Source organism: Biomphalaria glabrata, chromosome 10, assembly GCF_947242115.1.
Source record: "Biomphalaria glabrata chromosome 10, xgBioGlab47.1, whole genome shotgun sequence".
NCBI lineage: Eukaryota > Metazoa > Mollusca > Gastropoda > Planorbidae > Biomphalaria > Biomphalaria glabrata.
In genome coordinates, this window is record NC_074720.1 from 12,757,635 (window position 1) to 12,776,261 (window position 18,627).

The 18,627-nt window shown below is 33.1% G+C and overlaps 1 protein-coding gene across 1 annotated transcript in view; it reads right to left on the minus strand.

Moving 5' to 3' along the window:
- LOC106054406 (AP-2 complex subunit alpha-2-like) overlaps nt 1–11,963 on the minus strand; it is a 29,965-nt gene extending 18,002 nt beyond the window's left edge. Inside the window, exons 1-7 of the mRNA XM_056042971.1 lie at nt 11,829–11,963; nt 9,493–9,582; nt 4,276–4,344; nt 3,646–3,788; nt 2,913–3,106; nt 939–1,068; nt 496–597 (exon numbers count right to left, since the gene is read on the minus strand). Coding sequence (XP_055898946.1) covers nt 496–597; nt 939–1,068; nt 2,913–3,106; nt 3,646–3,788; nt 4,276–4,344; nt 9,493–9,556 — 702 coding nt within the window. The 5' untranslated portion in view covers nt 9,557–9,582; nt 11,829–11,963. The remainder of the gene's footprint in view (nt 1–495; nt 598–938; nt 1,069–2,912; nt 3,107–3,645; nt 3,789–4,275; nt 4,345–9,492; nt 9,583–11,828) is intronic.
- Between the last annotated feature and the right edge of the window lie 6,664 nt (nt 11,964–18,627).

The following is an 18,627-nucleotide window of genomic DNA, read 5'->3' on the forward strand; positions in this document are numbered from 1 at the left end:
ACACATTTTGTCAGAATGCAATCACATCAAACTGGTCAAGACAATGACACAAACAAATCATAATAGTGTTTTGAAACATTAACATTAATTTTTGGCATAGTAAGTACATACTAAGAAACATTTAACAACTAGAACATGCAAATAAAACTGAATTAACATCCATACATTGTTAAGAATCAATGCTATGTTTAACTGTAAACAATGAGGCATAGTAGCTGAATGGTAAAGTGCTTAGCCCCCAGTTTAAACATCAGCATATTAAGGATGCCACTGAATCCAAACCATTTCTAAAGGGTACCTGATATTTGTGGGGGGAGGTAAAGGTTATAGGTCCTTTGCTGGCTACATGACACCCGCGTTAGCAGTCAGCTATAGAACAAATGAGCTTTACACCATCTAGCCCAATACAATAGATTGCAAGGTCTTAGATGGATACCCTTAATTAACTGTAACAAACCAAAGCAATAAAATATGCAAAAATAAAAGGGCACCTACTCTGCTAAGTCTTGAAACTGCCAATGAGACACAGCCTTTATATTCTTCAGGATTCTTCCTGACCAGAGCTTCAATCAAACTGGTTGCAGATGTCACAACACCCTGTCACATAAAATGAATGAAGTATCCAAAGTAATAGGTAAGTATCTTATAAACTTAACAAACCTAGTTGAAACACTTTTTCAATGTGTTCAGAAAAATAAAAACATATATTCATGAACATGTTTTGCAAATAGTTTTAAGAGGTCATATTTAGAACATGATCTTTGGTATCAGGGCTCTAGTCAAACCATTTAAATTTTCAAATTGTTTACAGGCAATCATTGGTGTCAAGAACAAGACCAAATAATATATTATGTTTTTGGGCAGATTTTTAGAGAATGAAATGTTTTATCTTTTTATTGAGATATCTGTAAGACAGCCAGAAAAACACAAATACTAACCATATGTTGGTCATTAAGTAAATGTATGATCCTGGATGTCCACTCTCCAATAGGAATCATGTCAGGGGATGCCCTAAGTAGACGCAGTAATGTTAAACCAGCGCTTTGTTTAACTGAATCAATAGTGTCACTGAAGAAAAAAATCCAAGCAAATGAATTACTCACTTATCTTAATAAACCCTTCATAACTAGACAACATGAAATTGGAAATATTGTCAAAATAATTATTTAAAGCCAAAAAAACGTAATTAGATTTAGATCCAAAAACTAAAACAAGTACTTCAAAGTATTTTGAGATAAGACAAACAATTTTCACTATTAAAAAATCATTGCTATTTTCCCATATTTTATAGTTAAATATTTTAAGTAAATATGTGAATCATGAGAACCCTCAACAGTTTATATGTATACATTTTTAAATAATCATGGGTACAAGCAATGAGCCACATTTTGGTCTTAGTCGCATGGCAACAGAAGGAGCCCATAAAGTCTAGACTCTAGATTGTGGTTTTTTAATTGAGTTATAGATCTAGTTAATTAGATTATTTATTAGTCTAGTGACAGTCTACTCTTGAGTCTAAATAAGTAGATTATTATTTTTAGATCTAATTCTAAAAGACTGGCATAATGATAAATTAGATAGAAAAACTCTAATCTAGCCTCATCTCATCTGTCCGTTTAATTTCGTCATAGGGGTGCAGTTGCCAACTGCTCTAGCTGCAGCATCCAGTTTTGAAATAAAATCTTGTACCTGGTCTGCATTTTCTCCAAAAAGGTCAATATCATTTACAAAATTAACATTGGAAACAGGCCGCCCATTTATGGTCAAGCAAGAAGTAAATCCTTGTTAAAAAAGAGCTGGGGAGAGAATGCCTCCTTGCCATACTCCTATGGATGTCCTAATACTTTCTCAAATTTGGTTGAAGAGAAGTACTGAGCTATGCGCATTTTGATATAGGGCTTTGATAACATCAATAATGTTTTTACCTATGTTGAACTCCCTCATCTCATGCCAAACCCAAAAGCTTTTTTTGAAGTTTATAAAGTTGCGTACCAGTTTCTTTTGGTGTTGAAATAATTTTTCATTTAATATTCTGATATTACTGCTATTAGAAAATTTTAATGTTTCACTGCTGCTATAAGGTTTGAATGCTTTACTGCTGTTAATCAGTTTGAATATTTCACAGCTACCAAAAAGTTTGAATGTTTTACTGCTATTCTCAAGTTTGAATGTTTCAATGCAGCTATAAGGCTTGAATGCTTTACTGCTGTTAATTAGTTGGAATATTTCACCACAATCATAAAGTTTGAATGTTTTACTGCTATAATAAAGTTTGAATGTTTTACTGCTATAATAAAGTTTGAATGTTTCACTGCTATAATAAAGTTTGAATGTTTCACTGCTATTATAAAGTTTGAATGTTTCATTGATATTTAAAAGTTTTAATGTTTCACTGTTATTATAAAGTTTCAATTTTTCATGGCTTTTATAAATTTTCAATGTTTTACTGCAATTATGAAGTTTGAATGTTTAACTTCTATTATAAAGTTTTAATGTTTCCCTTCTATCATATAATTTTAATGTTTCACTTGTATTCTAAAGTTTTAATGTTTCACTTCTATTGTAAAGTTTTAATGTTTCCCTTCTATTATAACGTTTTAATGTTTCACTGCTATTATACAGTTTGAATGTTTTACTGCTATTATAAAGATTGCAACTATAGTATAATTTAAGAAATTTAACTTCCTGTCTTGGTATAAATTTGAATTATTATTAAATTTTAAGTTGTTCAAAAGCTGACAAAGACTAATGGACAAAAACTTGTATTTATGCAAGCAGAAAAATAAAGTTTAATACTGGCAATCAGACTGGTATTTACCAGCAGGTCGGCATAGCCTGCAATCTTGCATCCATGTAAATAATATACTTAAAAGTCTTTAGTAATATATGAAATAAAATAGCCTACTATTTACCCTGAAACAAGTAATTTTGGTATGTCAGAGCCTACAGCATCTGCCATCTCACGGCTGCCAATGTTGGCCATACAATGAAGTGCCAAGTTGATATGGGTTGGGTTGCGGCTGGTCAGGTCATTCTTGATGGATTGAATGACAAGCTTCATCAGCTCATTGCTAGCTCCAACCAGCACAGAAATAAACAAATAACCCTAAAGGAAGGCATTAAAGATTATCATTAAATATTTTTCTACCAATGTAGTAACAATACATTTTAATTCAAACATAATTAACTTTTTTTTTTCCCCAGAGGAATTATAGTGATCATTAAAATATTCAAGTGAGAAAATGAACTTGGGATCACAATAAAAAAAAAAAAGCCTTTAGCTATGGAAATTAGATGATTTAGGAAGTCATCATAAAAAACAATTGCAACTAGAATAGAAAAATCTATTAGTCCTCCTGACCAGGGTTAACATATGGTATGACAATGTATGTCACTAGATACTCAGAACTTGAGAACATAAGAGCAGTTTAAGGAAAAAGTAGGAAGGACATCAAAAGAAAAAATTGGGGAAAAAAAATGGATGACCCTTCAACTAAATGACATATTAAAGAATGGCAGTAAAAAAGAGTGAAGGGAACTGTTTAGCACATCAAGCCTCAAGGTTTGTTTCCTCTAACACCCCATTCGTCTTAATTGTAGCCCATACTTACAATCTATTTCGTCTTACTTGTAACTCATACTTACAATCTGTTTCTCTGTGTATTTGTTGGAACTGAGAAGGTTGACTGCCTCCATGTGACCAAAATCAATGTCGTGGCCCAGAAGGAAGATAAAGAGAAGCTTGCACACATACTTCTTCTTTTGGTAGCCATCTAATGTTTTGTCTCCTACACAAGAGATTGTAGATAGTTGTTAGCTAGGTCACAATAGGAACGAGCCTATGTAAGCATTCAACATTACAGAGCTTTGTGTTTAGTCTTCAACATTAACCAAGTAGAAAAGATGTCAAACATTTGTTACATTTGTCATTGAGCATTTAAACATACATGTCAAGCTAGACATCCATCAAGTTTGATGGAAAAAAAAATGGTTTAAGCATTAATAACTTTTAAAGAATATTATTTTAGTAGTCTTTTGTGCCACAGGTAGAGTTTAAGAATCTCTGAGGCTACATTATACAGTTGTTGCTACTTTAATTTTTAATTGCATTCTTTTGGTTCCCCGCTCAGTCCACCCACACCTAGTTTGTACATCTTAAGTAAGCCAGAGACAACTACAACAGTAATAGCTAACAAAACAACATGTTTGAAGAAGAAGAGTTCAAGTAATGCTTGCGGAGTAAATACATTGAAACAATAAGGCCCAAGATTTTACCTTTAAATTTGGATCTAATATTAGCTAACTCTTTGTTGATTCTCTTTATCTCAGCTTCTTTACTTTTACCTGAAAAGAGAAAGCACAAGATGACACTAGGAGTTGAGGTGGTGTTATGAAAATTATATTCTGTATCGGTTGTCGTTCTTATGTTTACATGTGCTTGTAACTCGTCCGTGAGAATGTGTTCACGAAATGTGTGTTGTGTAGTCATTCAGTGTATTAAAGCCATACTATACAGACATGGTTCTCGACTCTCTTATCTTTATTTTCAAAACAGGTGGTAATTACTAGAAAAACATAGAAAACAACCCCTCAAATGTTCCTAAGTCTAAGAAATTTATTAATACCACCATAGTTTACAACCTGATTTTTGTATTTTATAAACAGCAAATGCACGAATGTACAGCTTGATCTTATATCAAGGTGTGGTGATCATCTGCATTTCTATGCAATAAGTCAATTACATGTAACAATAAGGTGTAAGCTAGTAGTAGTTGTTTATATCTTTGAGAATGTCTCAAAGTCTATTCAATTCACAATCCATGCAGCATTCCAACCACAAATGGTTGAGAATGACTAAAAAATTGTTTTTCATGTTAAAAGAAAAGAAGTTAATTTCATGTGTAGTATACATAGCACTAAACCATTCATTTTCTCTTATGATGATAATGTAATAGATCCTGTTAATGAAGTCATTCAGGAAATAAACTGATTTTAAAATTTTATTTTAAGGTGACCTGGTTTATGAAATTGATCAATTAGTCAATAGCTGACTCACACAACACAAGACATTCTTTTACTAGAACACAAGACAGACATTATTTTGCTACCAAAGTATTTTTGACAAATCTCTAATAATAACAGCTTTGAATATGGAGTTTGTTATTTCACAAGAGGTTCTGTACTGCTGGGCCACAAATGTTTCCTGTTTGAAGTCCTAAGAGTTAGCAAAGTTGTTTACAAGCATTGTTTGTGCCAGCAGTAAGATGCTGTAAGACAAAGAGTCAACAGACTTGGTGATCCATCATTATGAAACTTTCAAAGCTTAAATACTGACCAGTCTTCTAAGTTGATGATGCTCCACAAAATACTTCGATAGGCATTGATTGTGAACTAAAACAAATGCATGCATTCTAAATAAACTGTAAGATATATCTTTAAGAACAATATTTGATATAAAGGATTTTTTATATCAATTAAAGTTTGGACTGCATGGTCAATGATCTGACAGAAAGTTTTGGACTTTTTGTCTATTATCATAATTATGGTAGTGAGAGATGTGTAGTTCATATAAACAAGTGATCAGACCAGTATAGTTGGATTTGATTAAACAAAGAGAGAGAAAGAAAGCGAGAAATAGAGAGGAAGACAGAGGTAGATAAAGATACAGAGACAAGAAAAAGACATGTATAATAATAATAATAATCTTTATTGTCTGTATGGAAATTTGTCTTACAATTTGTGCATTACACCAAACAAAAACATTATAGAAAGAATAATTAATGATAGTATAGTTTGATTTGATTAAACAAAGAAAGAGAGAGAAAAAGAGAGAGAGGGGAGAGAGAAAAAGAGAAAGAGAGGTAAATATATAGAGAGAGACAAAGACAGAAAAAGATATGCATAGAAAAAAGAATTAATGATTGGATTTGATTCAACAAAGAAAGAGAGAGAGAGAGGGGGGAAGTGAGAGAGAGAGAAAGAGTGAGGTAAATACATATAGAGAGATAAAGAAAAAAAAAAGACATGCATAGAAAAACGAATTAATGATAGTAAGAAGAGAATGTCATGAAAAGAAATAATGTCTCAGAGCTACAGTGAGAAAAAGAAAGCTAAAGGCTGTGGTAAGACTGAACAATGATTTGCCATTATCATGTTAACAGAACAGGCTGTTGTTATATGGGGCCTTGGAATAATGGAATAGTTGTATAGAGATCCTGGTAGAGTAGAACAAACAATAGACAATCCTTTTTGTATGTCTTCAATACATCTGAGATAGAAAATAGCACCCACACACTTGACCATATTGTCTCCCTTTGTTGCTCTGTTTTCATTCACTATTTCACCTGACATAATTGTTTATATATTTAGAGTCTCAAGTTCTTATTTAGTGCTGAATAGAAAAGAAAAAAAAAAAAAAGCAGTAACTGTTAAAAAAAAACCACAACCCAGTATAGAATGCAGTATAAACAACAAAAAGGTCTCACAAAATCTATGGGATTATTTGAGCTAACAATTTGTATTTCAAATTATGTTCCTCTTAGCTTGTCTATTTCCTGCCACACATTGCTTTGATAGACACAGTAAATGCCATGAACTTTACAAAATAAATAAATAGGCATTAAGTGAATGTATTATAATACATCTTTCTCATGTCCCTTCACTTCACCTTTACATTGAACACATACTGTAAACAGAGAAGACGCTGATGTTCAATCTCAGAAAACAAGCATTGTTTGCAGCTAGCTGTTAAGGAAATAAATCTAACAAGGGTAAAAATAAGTCCATCTCTATTATATTGGAAATGAGAGTACCTTTTTTTAAAAAAAACTTTATTGAACTACTTTGGTTTTAAAGTTGTTCAGTATTGTAACTGCACTTTTTAAAAATCATTTTGTTAAATTTACATTGAATTTTAAAACAGGCATGGTACAATAAAAGAAGTTGAACACCAGACGACAACACTAGATTATAGTCAGCTGAGTTACACACTTAATCGTGGTAAAAGGTTGTCACGACACTAATAACAGTAACAATTACAAACCTATACCATGAAACAATATGTCCTTGTACATCTAAGGAGCCTAAGTGCATGGTTACTACGATTACACACTGTTTGTTACTATTAAAATTCTAAAACAGGTAAATAGTGGCCAGGTTTTCAATGAAATGAATGCTGATATTTACAAATAAAATGTTTGGCAATACAGAATACAAGATCATGTAATCAAAATGTGCAATGTTGGGATATTTTTCTGGTTAAATAATCACTAACAATGGCTCAATGATTCCCCAACTAAAGGGTAATGTTAGGTAGTAAAAAAAAAAGTTTAAGTGGGAAAGCATGTTAAAAATTTAAACAAAAAAAAAAAAAGAAAAGAAAAGAAGAACTAAAAGATTGCTTGTTTAGAAATGTGGCCAACATTTTTCTTCACTAAGCCTCAGATAATCTCTGTTGTAGAGTAATCCAAAAAAAATCAATAACTATGAGATGTAAATACATCAGCTGTACTTCGTCTTTTTTTGATAAATGTCAGCAGCATATAGTTGACAATAAATTCATCCTTGTATTTACTGAATACTATATCTTGCAGCATGCTATTGTTGTTATAGTGTCATTAAACAATTCAAGTATAATTGCTAATGTTTACCCACAAGAGTATAGGGCAAACAATATCATGGTAGTAATGCAGGCACATAAATATACAACTAAAACTCAAGCCATTTCTGTCAGTACACAATAATATGGATACAAGATATATGGGTACAGACAGCATCAGCTATATAAACACTGCTAAAATACCCTGTTCTACAGACATTTTTGCTTTTGATGATCCTATGTATGCTTGAATGGAAAAAAATGAGGTAATCATATATGTATATATAATGGAGCATTATGCTGTGTGGGTGACATTCCAATCAAAGCCAAAAACCAGGCTCTCATCTAGTATCTGTGAGATGAGCCTTTGTTTTCTTACACTGAAGGAAGCCAATGAATGGACCATGTGGACTGAGTATGAATGTTCTTGACTGATCAACCACAAGACTCTTTCAAAGTCAAATTTAATAGGTGCAGAAATGTTAAATCTGGCTTATGGAGATGTATAATGTCATTTTAATGTCTTGGGGCAGTGTTTCCCAAACTGTGTTCTGCTGAACCCTAGTGTTCTACGAGGCCTGAATAGGTGTTCCACAAACTACTGGAAGAATAAACTAGTAGGCCACCAAGTCAATTAACCTCTCTAAAAAATAAGCAAAGTGTTCCAGTAAATACTCAGAATGTGTGAAATGTTTTGTTAAGGAAAAAGTTTGGGAAACTCTGCTTAGGGGAATATAAAAGTAATAAGTCACAGTGAGACAAGAAAGACTCAATCAACTAGTGGGCACAGAACCTGTTGCAACAAATACATAGTTACGGAAAGAAACCTATTATGACTTGTGAACTACAGGTCAAGGTTGAATGAATACTTCCCACACACACAATAACTAGCTGTAACACACAATAACAAGCTGTATAGACAGGTACATTCTGATCTAGTCAATAGGTTATGGTCTGATGCAAGTTCACTAACAACCAAACAACATGCATGATAAATGCAATAAACAAAACATCTGTACATTCAAATACCAATCAAAGTTAAGACCAAGTAAACCCTCTAAATGCAGCCTTCCTCAACCCAAACATTCAAAGTATTGATCTAAACATGGAGGCCAGTAAACAGCTTGAGCTACAAGATAAATTGCTGTCACTGATGAATGTGGTCTCTGTATTTTGATCATTTTTTGAGCCTAATATCCTAAATGTTTGATCAACTTAATTCTACTATTTTTTTAATTTTCTAAAGAAAGAGCTATTGGTACATTGGTTATCATCCATCATTTCACATTAGAAAGTGGTCTGCACACATACAAATATAATGTATAAACAAAAACTCTCTGTATAGTATAGTATACTATTGCCTATGATATCAAGATTATTTTTAAAGTACATTTTTAATCAGTTATCAATTTGTGTTTCAGTATCAGCATCTCTTTTATACTATGGAACTTTTGTTTTGATGGTTCAGTCATTTGTATCAAAACTGTTCTAAATTTAAATAGCAATATTTTAAAACCTTTTTTCTTCATAAGCATTTATCTACATTTAAAAAAGTGATTAATTGTGCAATGATACATTATGTACATATATATAACGTTTTTTTAAAAAAAAGGACATCTTATTCAATTTAGGTACTGCATTAGAAAGACTAAGCACAAAAAATTCCGCTTATACTGTTTTGTGTGCAATCATAACAATTATAAAAAAATTTGATTTTCCCCCTTTCCCTTTTACATAAATCTCAAATTTTATGAATTAAAAAAAAAAAAAAAGAACATATATCTTGGCCATCATGAAACTAATGGAAAATGCTTGAGAATACCTAGAACATCTTTACAGATCAGAAACAAAAAAGCACACATATATATATTGTATACAGTTAAAGTTATACTTACAGTTCCTTATGTCAGATATAAAAACTGCCAGACCCCTCATGCCATCTCCTTTGACTGTCGGCATTCTTTAGTTTGTCTTCACACCCTCAACTAAAAAATGCAATTTAAAAAAAATCAACTTTTCATTTAATTTAATTATTTGGAACACCCATCAAATTCTCCTTCGCTGAACGCGTCACTTTTTTGTTTGTAACTCATTGTGTTTATGTTTGTAGCAAAAAACGAACATCCAAATTATGAAAACAACATTAAGAGGTTCCATGTAAGGGAATTAAAAGAGAGAGAGAGAGAGAGAGAATACATTTACAAGTAATTGAAAATGTCACGTTTATAAATTAAATTATAATATAATTAATTTAAATATATATATATATATATATATATATATATATATATATATATATATATATATATATATATATATATATATATATATATATATATATATATATATACACACACACATATATATAAACAGAGAGAGAGAGAGAGAATATGAGGTAATAGATTATAAATACATATTATATATATATATATATATATAATTGCAAAAGTGAATCTACTTCTTTTAATACAATCTAAATAATTTTTAATTTACACAGATAGATATAATTTATTAGCAATTACATAGTGGTGTTCAGAGACAGTGCTCAGTGTCCAATGAAGGGGAAGCACAAAAACTGTGTTCAGTATAGAAGCATGAAGTGACCCAATTTATTTTAAAATAAAATCTTGACTGAGTAGTAATACCTAAGTACAGGGTTAGTAGCACTTTTCCATGACAAAATTTTAGGAGATTTTAGGAGGTTTTTTAAGGATGAAATGTATGATGTGTGTGTGTGTTTACCGTCCATTTGTGTGATACATAGTAAAACATACACAAAACTAAGCATTTATCAAATCAATTATTGTTGTCTGATTTTAAAAATAATAAATATCTTGCCAATATGTCACAGAAACAATGTTATCAGCTGTGGTATGTCTACAGAAAATGTAATGAAAGTTATCTTTTAATCAAGTAACAACTTGACTGTCATCCCAAAACCTCAAAAACCATTTTTTTTTTGTTCTATTGTTTGCCCCTACAGACCTGTAAAATTAAAAAAACTAGATCTAGAAGACTAGTGACTAGATTCTGTCTAAATTCTAGACATAAAATATTGTAATTAATAAAATCTAGATTAAGTAGATCTAGATAATCTAGATCAGTGATGCTCAACCTAATTTGACCTGTGGGCCATTTTAACTTTCGACACGCGTGTTGCGGGCCACATCAACATAATGGTAAAATATGAAATCAAAATTCACCTGAAACCATTTGGATCTAGTTCTTATATTAATTAATGGGATAGTTAAAGTCTATCATTTTTTACGCGTCTAAAAAATTTTGCTTAATTTCTACTTAAATTGAGAGCAGCATTGTAGCTACTTTTACCACCAACTATTTTCTTGTCTCTTTTTGGTCAAATCTCTAGGCGTAGTTTAACCAATCTTTTATACGCGGCTCAAATCAAGAAGGCCGTCATATATATTTGTTTTATAATGCCACTGTATATGTTGTTGTTTTTTTTTAAACATCCAGCTTTTCTTTACAAAACAAATATGTTGGCTTATTATCATGTTCCACAAAAAAGATCCATTCACTTTTCCGGGTAGATTCTACATTCAGAGTTCCATTTCACAAACTCATACTCGTTAAAGGTCATGGCACCAATCCATCATAGAAACAAGTGAGGGCCCTAACAAAGGTAAAGATATATTTTCAACTTTTTTTTGAAGGGGGGAGAATTTATTACTTTTTGTGCCGACTTTTCGGCGGGCCGGATACAACCACGTCGCGGGCCGGTTCTGGCCAGCGGGCCGTACTTTGGGCATCACTGATCTAGATTCTAGATCTACATCTGACATCTGAGTTGAGACTGATTCAGAGTTCAGACTGACTGTCACTGTGACTGAGTGACACCCCTATTTTTCATTCTCATTCAACTCATTGGTGCGACAATGAATGTTTCTGAAAGTGAATCACTGTCACAGTGTCAGTGAATCTCTTACTTAGTAGAGTGACTTGGGACTTAGACTGACAGTCTCTACTACCTACACTAACTAACTAGATCTAGTACTCAGACTCAGACTACTACTACACTTACAGACAGTTCACAGTACAGACACTCACAGTAGTCACAGTCACACTCACTGACTGTAGTAGTGTAGTTAGAGTGTAGTCTGAGTTGACTGAGACAGTCTACTCTAACTCTAGATCTATGTGTAGAGATCTAGATTATATCACTTTAAATAAAATTGAAATGCATAATTAATTAAATTCCAAGCAAACAAACCTTTCGCAAATAGGGAATAACATCCAATAAAATCAGTACTTCCGGAGAGTGTAAGAAATAGACAGCAGTCGGCTAAATTATCTACAAATGGCCGCCATTAAAATTGTCATCAGGAACGAGGCAAAAGAACCACCCACCAACATAATTGAATTATCAGATTGTTTAAATAAATTTTAAAACTTAAAAAAAAAATAGGGTCACAAAAAACAATTTTAGAATAAAAAATATTTTATTAAAAATTAATTATCAAGAAATAAAAATCTAATAATGTTACGAAACTAAATGTATAAATAGGGTAATTTTTTAAAGACCGACAGCATCGACGGGTAAACAATCGAGAAAAATAGCGAAGGTTTAAGCCGACATGGGTAACCGTTCTTTCCTAAAAAAAAAAAAAACAGACTTTCTTCAACTGTTGCATATGCCAGATATTGGGAGTTAGAATCTACTTTTTCGTCGTATTTGCCTGAAGAGTACCACACTATTTGAAAACATAATTATTTCACTCCAGTGTCATACAAGGAGGCGCGGTGACAGAGATGTAAAGCGCTTGAATCCTGGTTTTATTTCGGAATCCTTGGTCCATCCAGCTCTAATGGGTACCTGACATTAGTTGGGAAAAAGTAAAGACGCTTGGTCGTTGTGTTGGCCTCACGAAACCCTCGTTAACCGTAAGGCACAGAAACAGATGACCTTTACATCATCTGCCCTATAGACCAAAAGGTCTGAAAGGGGAACTTTACTTTTATTAGTTTCAGACAGCCTATTTTCTTATTATGTTGCAACATATGATTAAAATGATTCACACAGATTCATTCAACCAATGATCAGTTGATTAAGATGACTTTGACAAAATTCATTCGGCAATACCAATGATTAAGATGATTCTGACGAATTCATTCGGCAATAAAAATAATTAAGATGATTCAATACAGTTAAAATATTTTAACGCTATTAGTATTATACTGTTTAAATGTATCACGCTTTTAAACAGTTTAACTTTTTTTTACCGTTATTATACACTTTAAAAAATTGTTTCACCTCTATTATATATTTTCATTTTTTACCGCAATTATACAGTTTGAATTTTTCAGCGCTATTGCACAGTCTGTATTTTTACCATTATTTTGGTGAGCTAAAAAGTGGTCGACGTAACAGAGGCGCCCCACGGAAACGCTCCAAAGACCAGCTTAGGCGTCAACTTTCCTTGGTTGACATAGAAGAGAGCACCTGGTTGCATGCGGCGTCGGAACGAGACAGCTGGAGGTCACTCACGAAGGCCGCCTGATACACATTTGAGACCAAAAGAAAATCTGCTGCCGAGGACAAACGCAGACGACGAAAAGAAAATCTAAATCGACCACCTGCGAACAATAGTTATGCTTGCCCTAGATGTGGCAAAATATGCAGGTCACAGCTGGGGCTGCGCAGCCACGGGAAATACTATATTCCTCATTAATCTTCGGACTCGAAGAAAGCCCTATACAGTTTTAATACTTTACCGCTATTATATAATTTGAATGTTTCACCGCTATTATACAGTTTGAATTTTTTACCGCTAATATACATACCTGTCTCTCTCTCTCTCCCCTTCTCTTTAACTCTCTCTCTCTCCCTAACACTCTCTTTTTCTCTAAGTCACTCTCTGTCGCTCTCTCTCTCTCTCTCTCTCTCTCTCTCACACTCTCTTCCCTCCTTTCTCTTCCACTTTTTCTCTCCTTCTCTATCCATCTATTTATATCTATAAGAGAAAGAACTCCCTATTTACAACTATATGTCTCAACGATGGAGAAGTTATTTCCCTTCTTCGATATCAAACACAGTAATTAATGACCAATAATTAATTGACCTATTGAGTCATGCTATTTTAGAGACAATAAATAATTGTTTCAAGTTTCACCCGAGAATGGGCGTGGCGGAAGTACCGTAAGCAATTATCTAAGAATGAAAATAAAACAAAATGTATCTAAGGGAAAGAAATCCACCTTTACAACTATATACCGGTAGGCCTATATTAACAATGGAGTAGCTATTTTCCTTCTTCAATATCAAACAAAATTATTAATTACCAGTAATTAATTGACTGATTGGTTAATTTTTGGATTGATTAATGTATTGTCTTTGCAAATGAATAATTGTGCTAAGTTTGAACTTGATCCGAGAGTGGGTGCGGGAGAAATAATGTGTTCAAACTTGTTACCAGACACAGAGTGAGTTGACATTAGCTTTGTAATAAAAAAATTAAAAAAAACATAAAACATGTAAAGGGAGATCACTTATTTCTTTTCTGTAAAACAAAACGTAAAATATGGTTAGTTCCCCTGTTTAAAAAAAAAAAAAAAAAAAAAAAAGGCCATCACTCCCCAGGAAAGTGGAAGAAGAATCCCGGTTGGAACAACAATGCTTTTATAATCCATTACTTCGTTTTGAGTTTTATCTTATCTTATATAATACAGACGTTACTTCAAAAAAGAAGATGATTACGTCCTACGCGCCATGCATTTAGTCATGCATATAAAAATTATTTTCCCAGTGAGAGATTGTTTCTTTAGTGTATTCAGCTTCAGGACTCGCTAAGCGTCTCAAGCGTCTTAGAATGAGAGTTAGGGTTAGGACAGCCGTGAACCAACTTTGAAAGATTGTTTCCATCTAGTTGAGGGGAGTCCTATCATTGGTCTAGCGTCTGGAGAGTTAGGTCTATGCCAAATCAATAAATAAGAAGAAGGATGGGTCTAAACACGCCATGTCGTTAAACTTCTCTTAAGCATTGAAAAAAGTTCCTAACAATAAAAATAACATTAGCCTGCGTCAAAGATACTTAGGCACTAATGGTCCATGACATCAACGGATTCAGTATGTTCTTGTAAGTTGAGAATTTCAGTATGACCAATTATAATAGCGTTTGTCTTCGAGTCCGAAGATTAAGGAGGAGTACAGTATTTCACGTGGCTACGCAATCCTAGCTGTGATCTACATATTTTGCCACAGACAGCGCAGACATAACTGTTGTCTGCGGGTGTTCGACTTAGGTTTTCTTTTCATCGTCTACGTCTGTCCTCGGGAGTGGATTTGTCGTGTCGTATCTTATATAATACAGACGTTACTTTAAAAAAAGAAGATGATTACGTCCTACGCGTCATGTATTTAGTCATGACCTAAATTCTACAAAGTCAATGGTTTTCAAGATGGCGACCGTTACCATGGCAACCACAAAAGCGACACACAATTTTCTAAGTTGTTGTTTTTTTTATCAGGGTGAGTTACTGTACCAACCAACCACTTTTGATAAGTTTCTGATCAATATTAAAGAAAACATTTTTTTAGATGAACCTCTCCTTATTTTTGTTTTAGGGCTACAATACATACACTACGGTTTCATTTAGAACCCAAGGACCATTTATGCCAAGTTTTATCAAGATTGGTCAAACTGTTTTTATTTCTATGCGGGGCATACACCCATACATACGCCTTACTTTCTACTCTATAGTATAAATATAGTCTATGGTCCTATACGCTTATTCACGTGTCAATCTAGTTATGTTGATCAGAGACAAATTGTGCTAAGTGGTCTTCCTGGCTGATTCAGGCAACCTTTTCTAATGGCAAGGAGCACTTAAATGAATTTGTCCTAGCATATGTAATAGGTAGGTCTATGCTTTTAGCTTGTGTTTCTGTATTAGCAATTTATGGTTTAGTGTTTTGTGTATTATTGCTATTACTAGATCTAAAATATTAATAATATTAAATATTAATTAAATATTAATGCTACTTTTAGTATTAAAATGCAAGACCTTAAAAAAAAATGGCGCGCCATTATGTTGAGTTAGTTGAAATGTACATTTCTTAGTGTATTGTCAACAAGCATTGCGAAATGTTTTCGTCAGATTTCTAGGCCAAATGTCGCCACACAGATACAACTATTCACGTCAATAGGTTGGGGAGACCAAGTAAAAAATCATGTGTTTGTGTGTAAGCAAGGTGAAACAAGGTTTTTGTTTTTCATGGCTCAAGAAATGTTTTACCCTAACTAGTCCTAAAAGTCAGGTGCTATTGATTTAGGGGCCAAGTCACAATTAGTCACATGGGGGAGGGTGGAGTGGCGGCAACTACGACCATACCAACTAATTGCTATTAGATTGACCTACATGAACTAGTAACTCGCGTGGAACGTACACACTGGAAATCTATCAGTTGTGTCATATTTTGTTCCCTTCCAGCTCGCATTGCAAATCTATCTATCTATCTATCTATCTATCTATCTATCTATCTATCTATCTATCTGTCTATCTATCTATCTATCTATCTATCTATCTATCTATCTATCTATCTATCTATCTATCTATCTATCTATCTGTCTGTCTGTCTGTCTATCTATCTATCTATCTATCTATCTATCTATCTATCTATCTATCTATCTATCTATCTATCTGTCTGTCTGTCTGTCTGTCTGTCTGTCTGTCTGTCTATCTATCTATCTATCTATCTATCTATCTATCTAATCTATCTATCTATCTATCTAATCTATCTATCTATCTATCTATCTATCTATCTATCTATCTATCTATCTATCTATCTATCTATCTATCTATCTGTCTGTCTGTCTGTCTATCTATCTATCTATCTATCTATCTATTCATTATCTGTTGTTGTTTTTTTGTGTCTAATCTTTCAATACTCTGCTGAACTGTTTATACATTCTGTTGACTTAGCCAGAAGACAAGTGTTGACTTAATGATGAGAACATAGGGACATAGGCCTTGCTAGTTAAAGGTCTGTATATTAAGTAGGTGGAGGCAGAAAGGTCTGTTAAAGTTTTTCTTCAATGATCTTAAGTTTGAACCAACGAAAACGTTGTAAAACTTAACATCCCGAGAATCTCTAGTTCTATCTTACACCCACAAGTCGTCAAACATGTTTTCCCCTCTGCATTATGTAGCAAGTCGCCTGTCATGCTGTGCAATTATTGGGACTGAAGTCTTTCTTACTGCTGCATGTTATATTGAAGATAATGTTGGAAGCAATAATGGATCAAGTATAACTCGCAGGATTTTTTGTGAAGGTCCTCTATCTCTTACCAAAACCTTAACAAAATAATAAAGCATGCCATATTTATGAAGTAAGAAATAAAGCAAGTATAAAATGTGTATTTATTATTGTACAGTTTTGTTTGTATATTTAACGCCTGTTGATTTGTTCCCAGGCTTTATATTGTTTATAATGCCCAAAAACACTCCGAAATAGAATTTTTTTTTTTTTGAAGTTAAAAAAAAAGGGCCATATTTTAACGACCTCCCTAACAAACATTTTAGCCCGTGAATTACAGTATCTGTACCTGTGAATTACTGTATCTGTATCTGTGAATTACTGTAACTATATCTGTGAATTACTGTATCTGTGAATTACTGTATCTGTGAATTACTGTATCTGTGAATTACTGTATCTGTATCTGTGAATTACTGTATCTGTGAATTACTGTATCTGTATCTGTGAATTACTGTATCTGTGAATTACTGTATCTGTGAATTACTGTATCTGTGAATTACTGTATCTGTGAATTACTGTATCTGTATCTGCGAATTACTGTATCTGTGAATTTCTGTATCTGTGAATTACTGTATCTGTATCTGTGAATTACTGTATCTTTGAATTACTGTATCTGTATATGTGAATTACTGTATCTGTATTTGTGAATTACTGTATCTGTATTTGTGAATTACTGTATCTGTATTTGTGAATTACTGTATCTGTATTTGTGAATTACTGTATCTGTGAATTACTGTATCTGTATTTGTGAATTACTGTATCTGTATTTGTGAATTACTGTATCTGTATTTGTGAATTACTGTATCTGTATTTGTGAATTACTGTATCTGTATTTGTGAATTACTGTATCTGTATCTGTGAATTACTGTATTTGTGAATTACTGTATCTGTATCTGTGAATAACGGTATCTGTATTTGTGAATTACTGTATCTGTATCTGTGTATTACTGTATCTGTATATTACTGTATCTGTATCTGTGAATTACTGTATCTGTGAATTACTTTATTTGTATCTGTGAATTACTGTGTTTGTATCTGTGAATTACTGTGTTTGTATCTGTGAATTACTGTGTTTGTATCTGTGAATTACTGTATCTGTATCTGTGAATTACTGTATCTGTGAATTACTGTATATGTATTTGTGAATTACTGTATATGTATCTGTTTCTCTTTTTCTGGGGACCCCTCCCCCCCCCCCCCCAATTTATTTTTTTAAACCCGCGATCGTAATTTCTCCAACATAGAAGTTTGACTTTATTTGAAAAGACCGGCTTTGTACCCCCCCCCCTTTTTTTTTCTTGACACACATTCGCACACATGCTTTTGGCCAGTGAATTCTAGTATCTCTTGTACTTGTCTGCCCTCCCCCCCCCCCCCCCCGGCCTGCATCTCGCTCACAACAAAAACATTAGTCTGATGTGCAATCTCTGACTTTACTTCTGCTTCCAGATATTTAACATACCCTATGTTGCTTTTCGACCATAACCCCCCCCCCACACACACACACACACAAACACAAACGCTCACCTCCACACTCTCGTTCTATCTTTTTAATACTATTAGGATTAGTTTTGTTTTTTAATTTCGACTGAGTCTAAAATAAAGCGGAAATAACGAAAGACATCTTGATAATAAGTTGACTTCGGGAAAAAAAAAAAGAAAAAATTGCGTTAAATATCTGAAATTTGTTTGATTTTTTTGTATTGCTTAATATATAGACAGGGGCCTTTTGGGGAAATACCAAAAATAAAATACA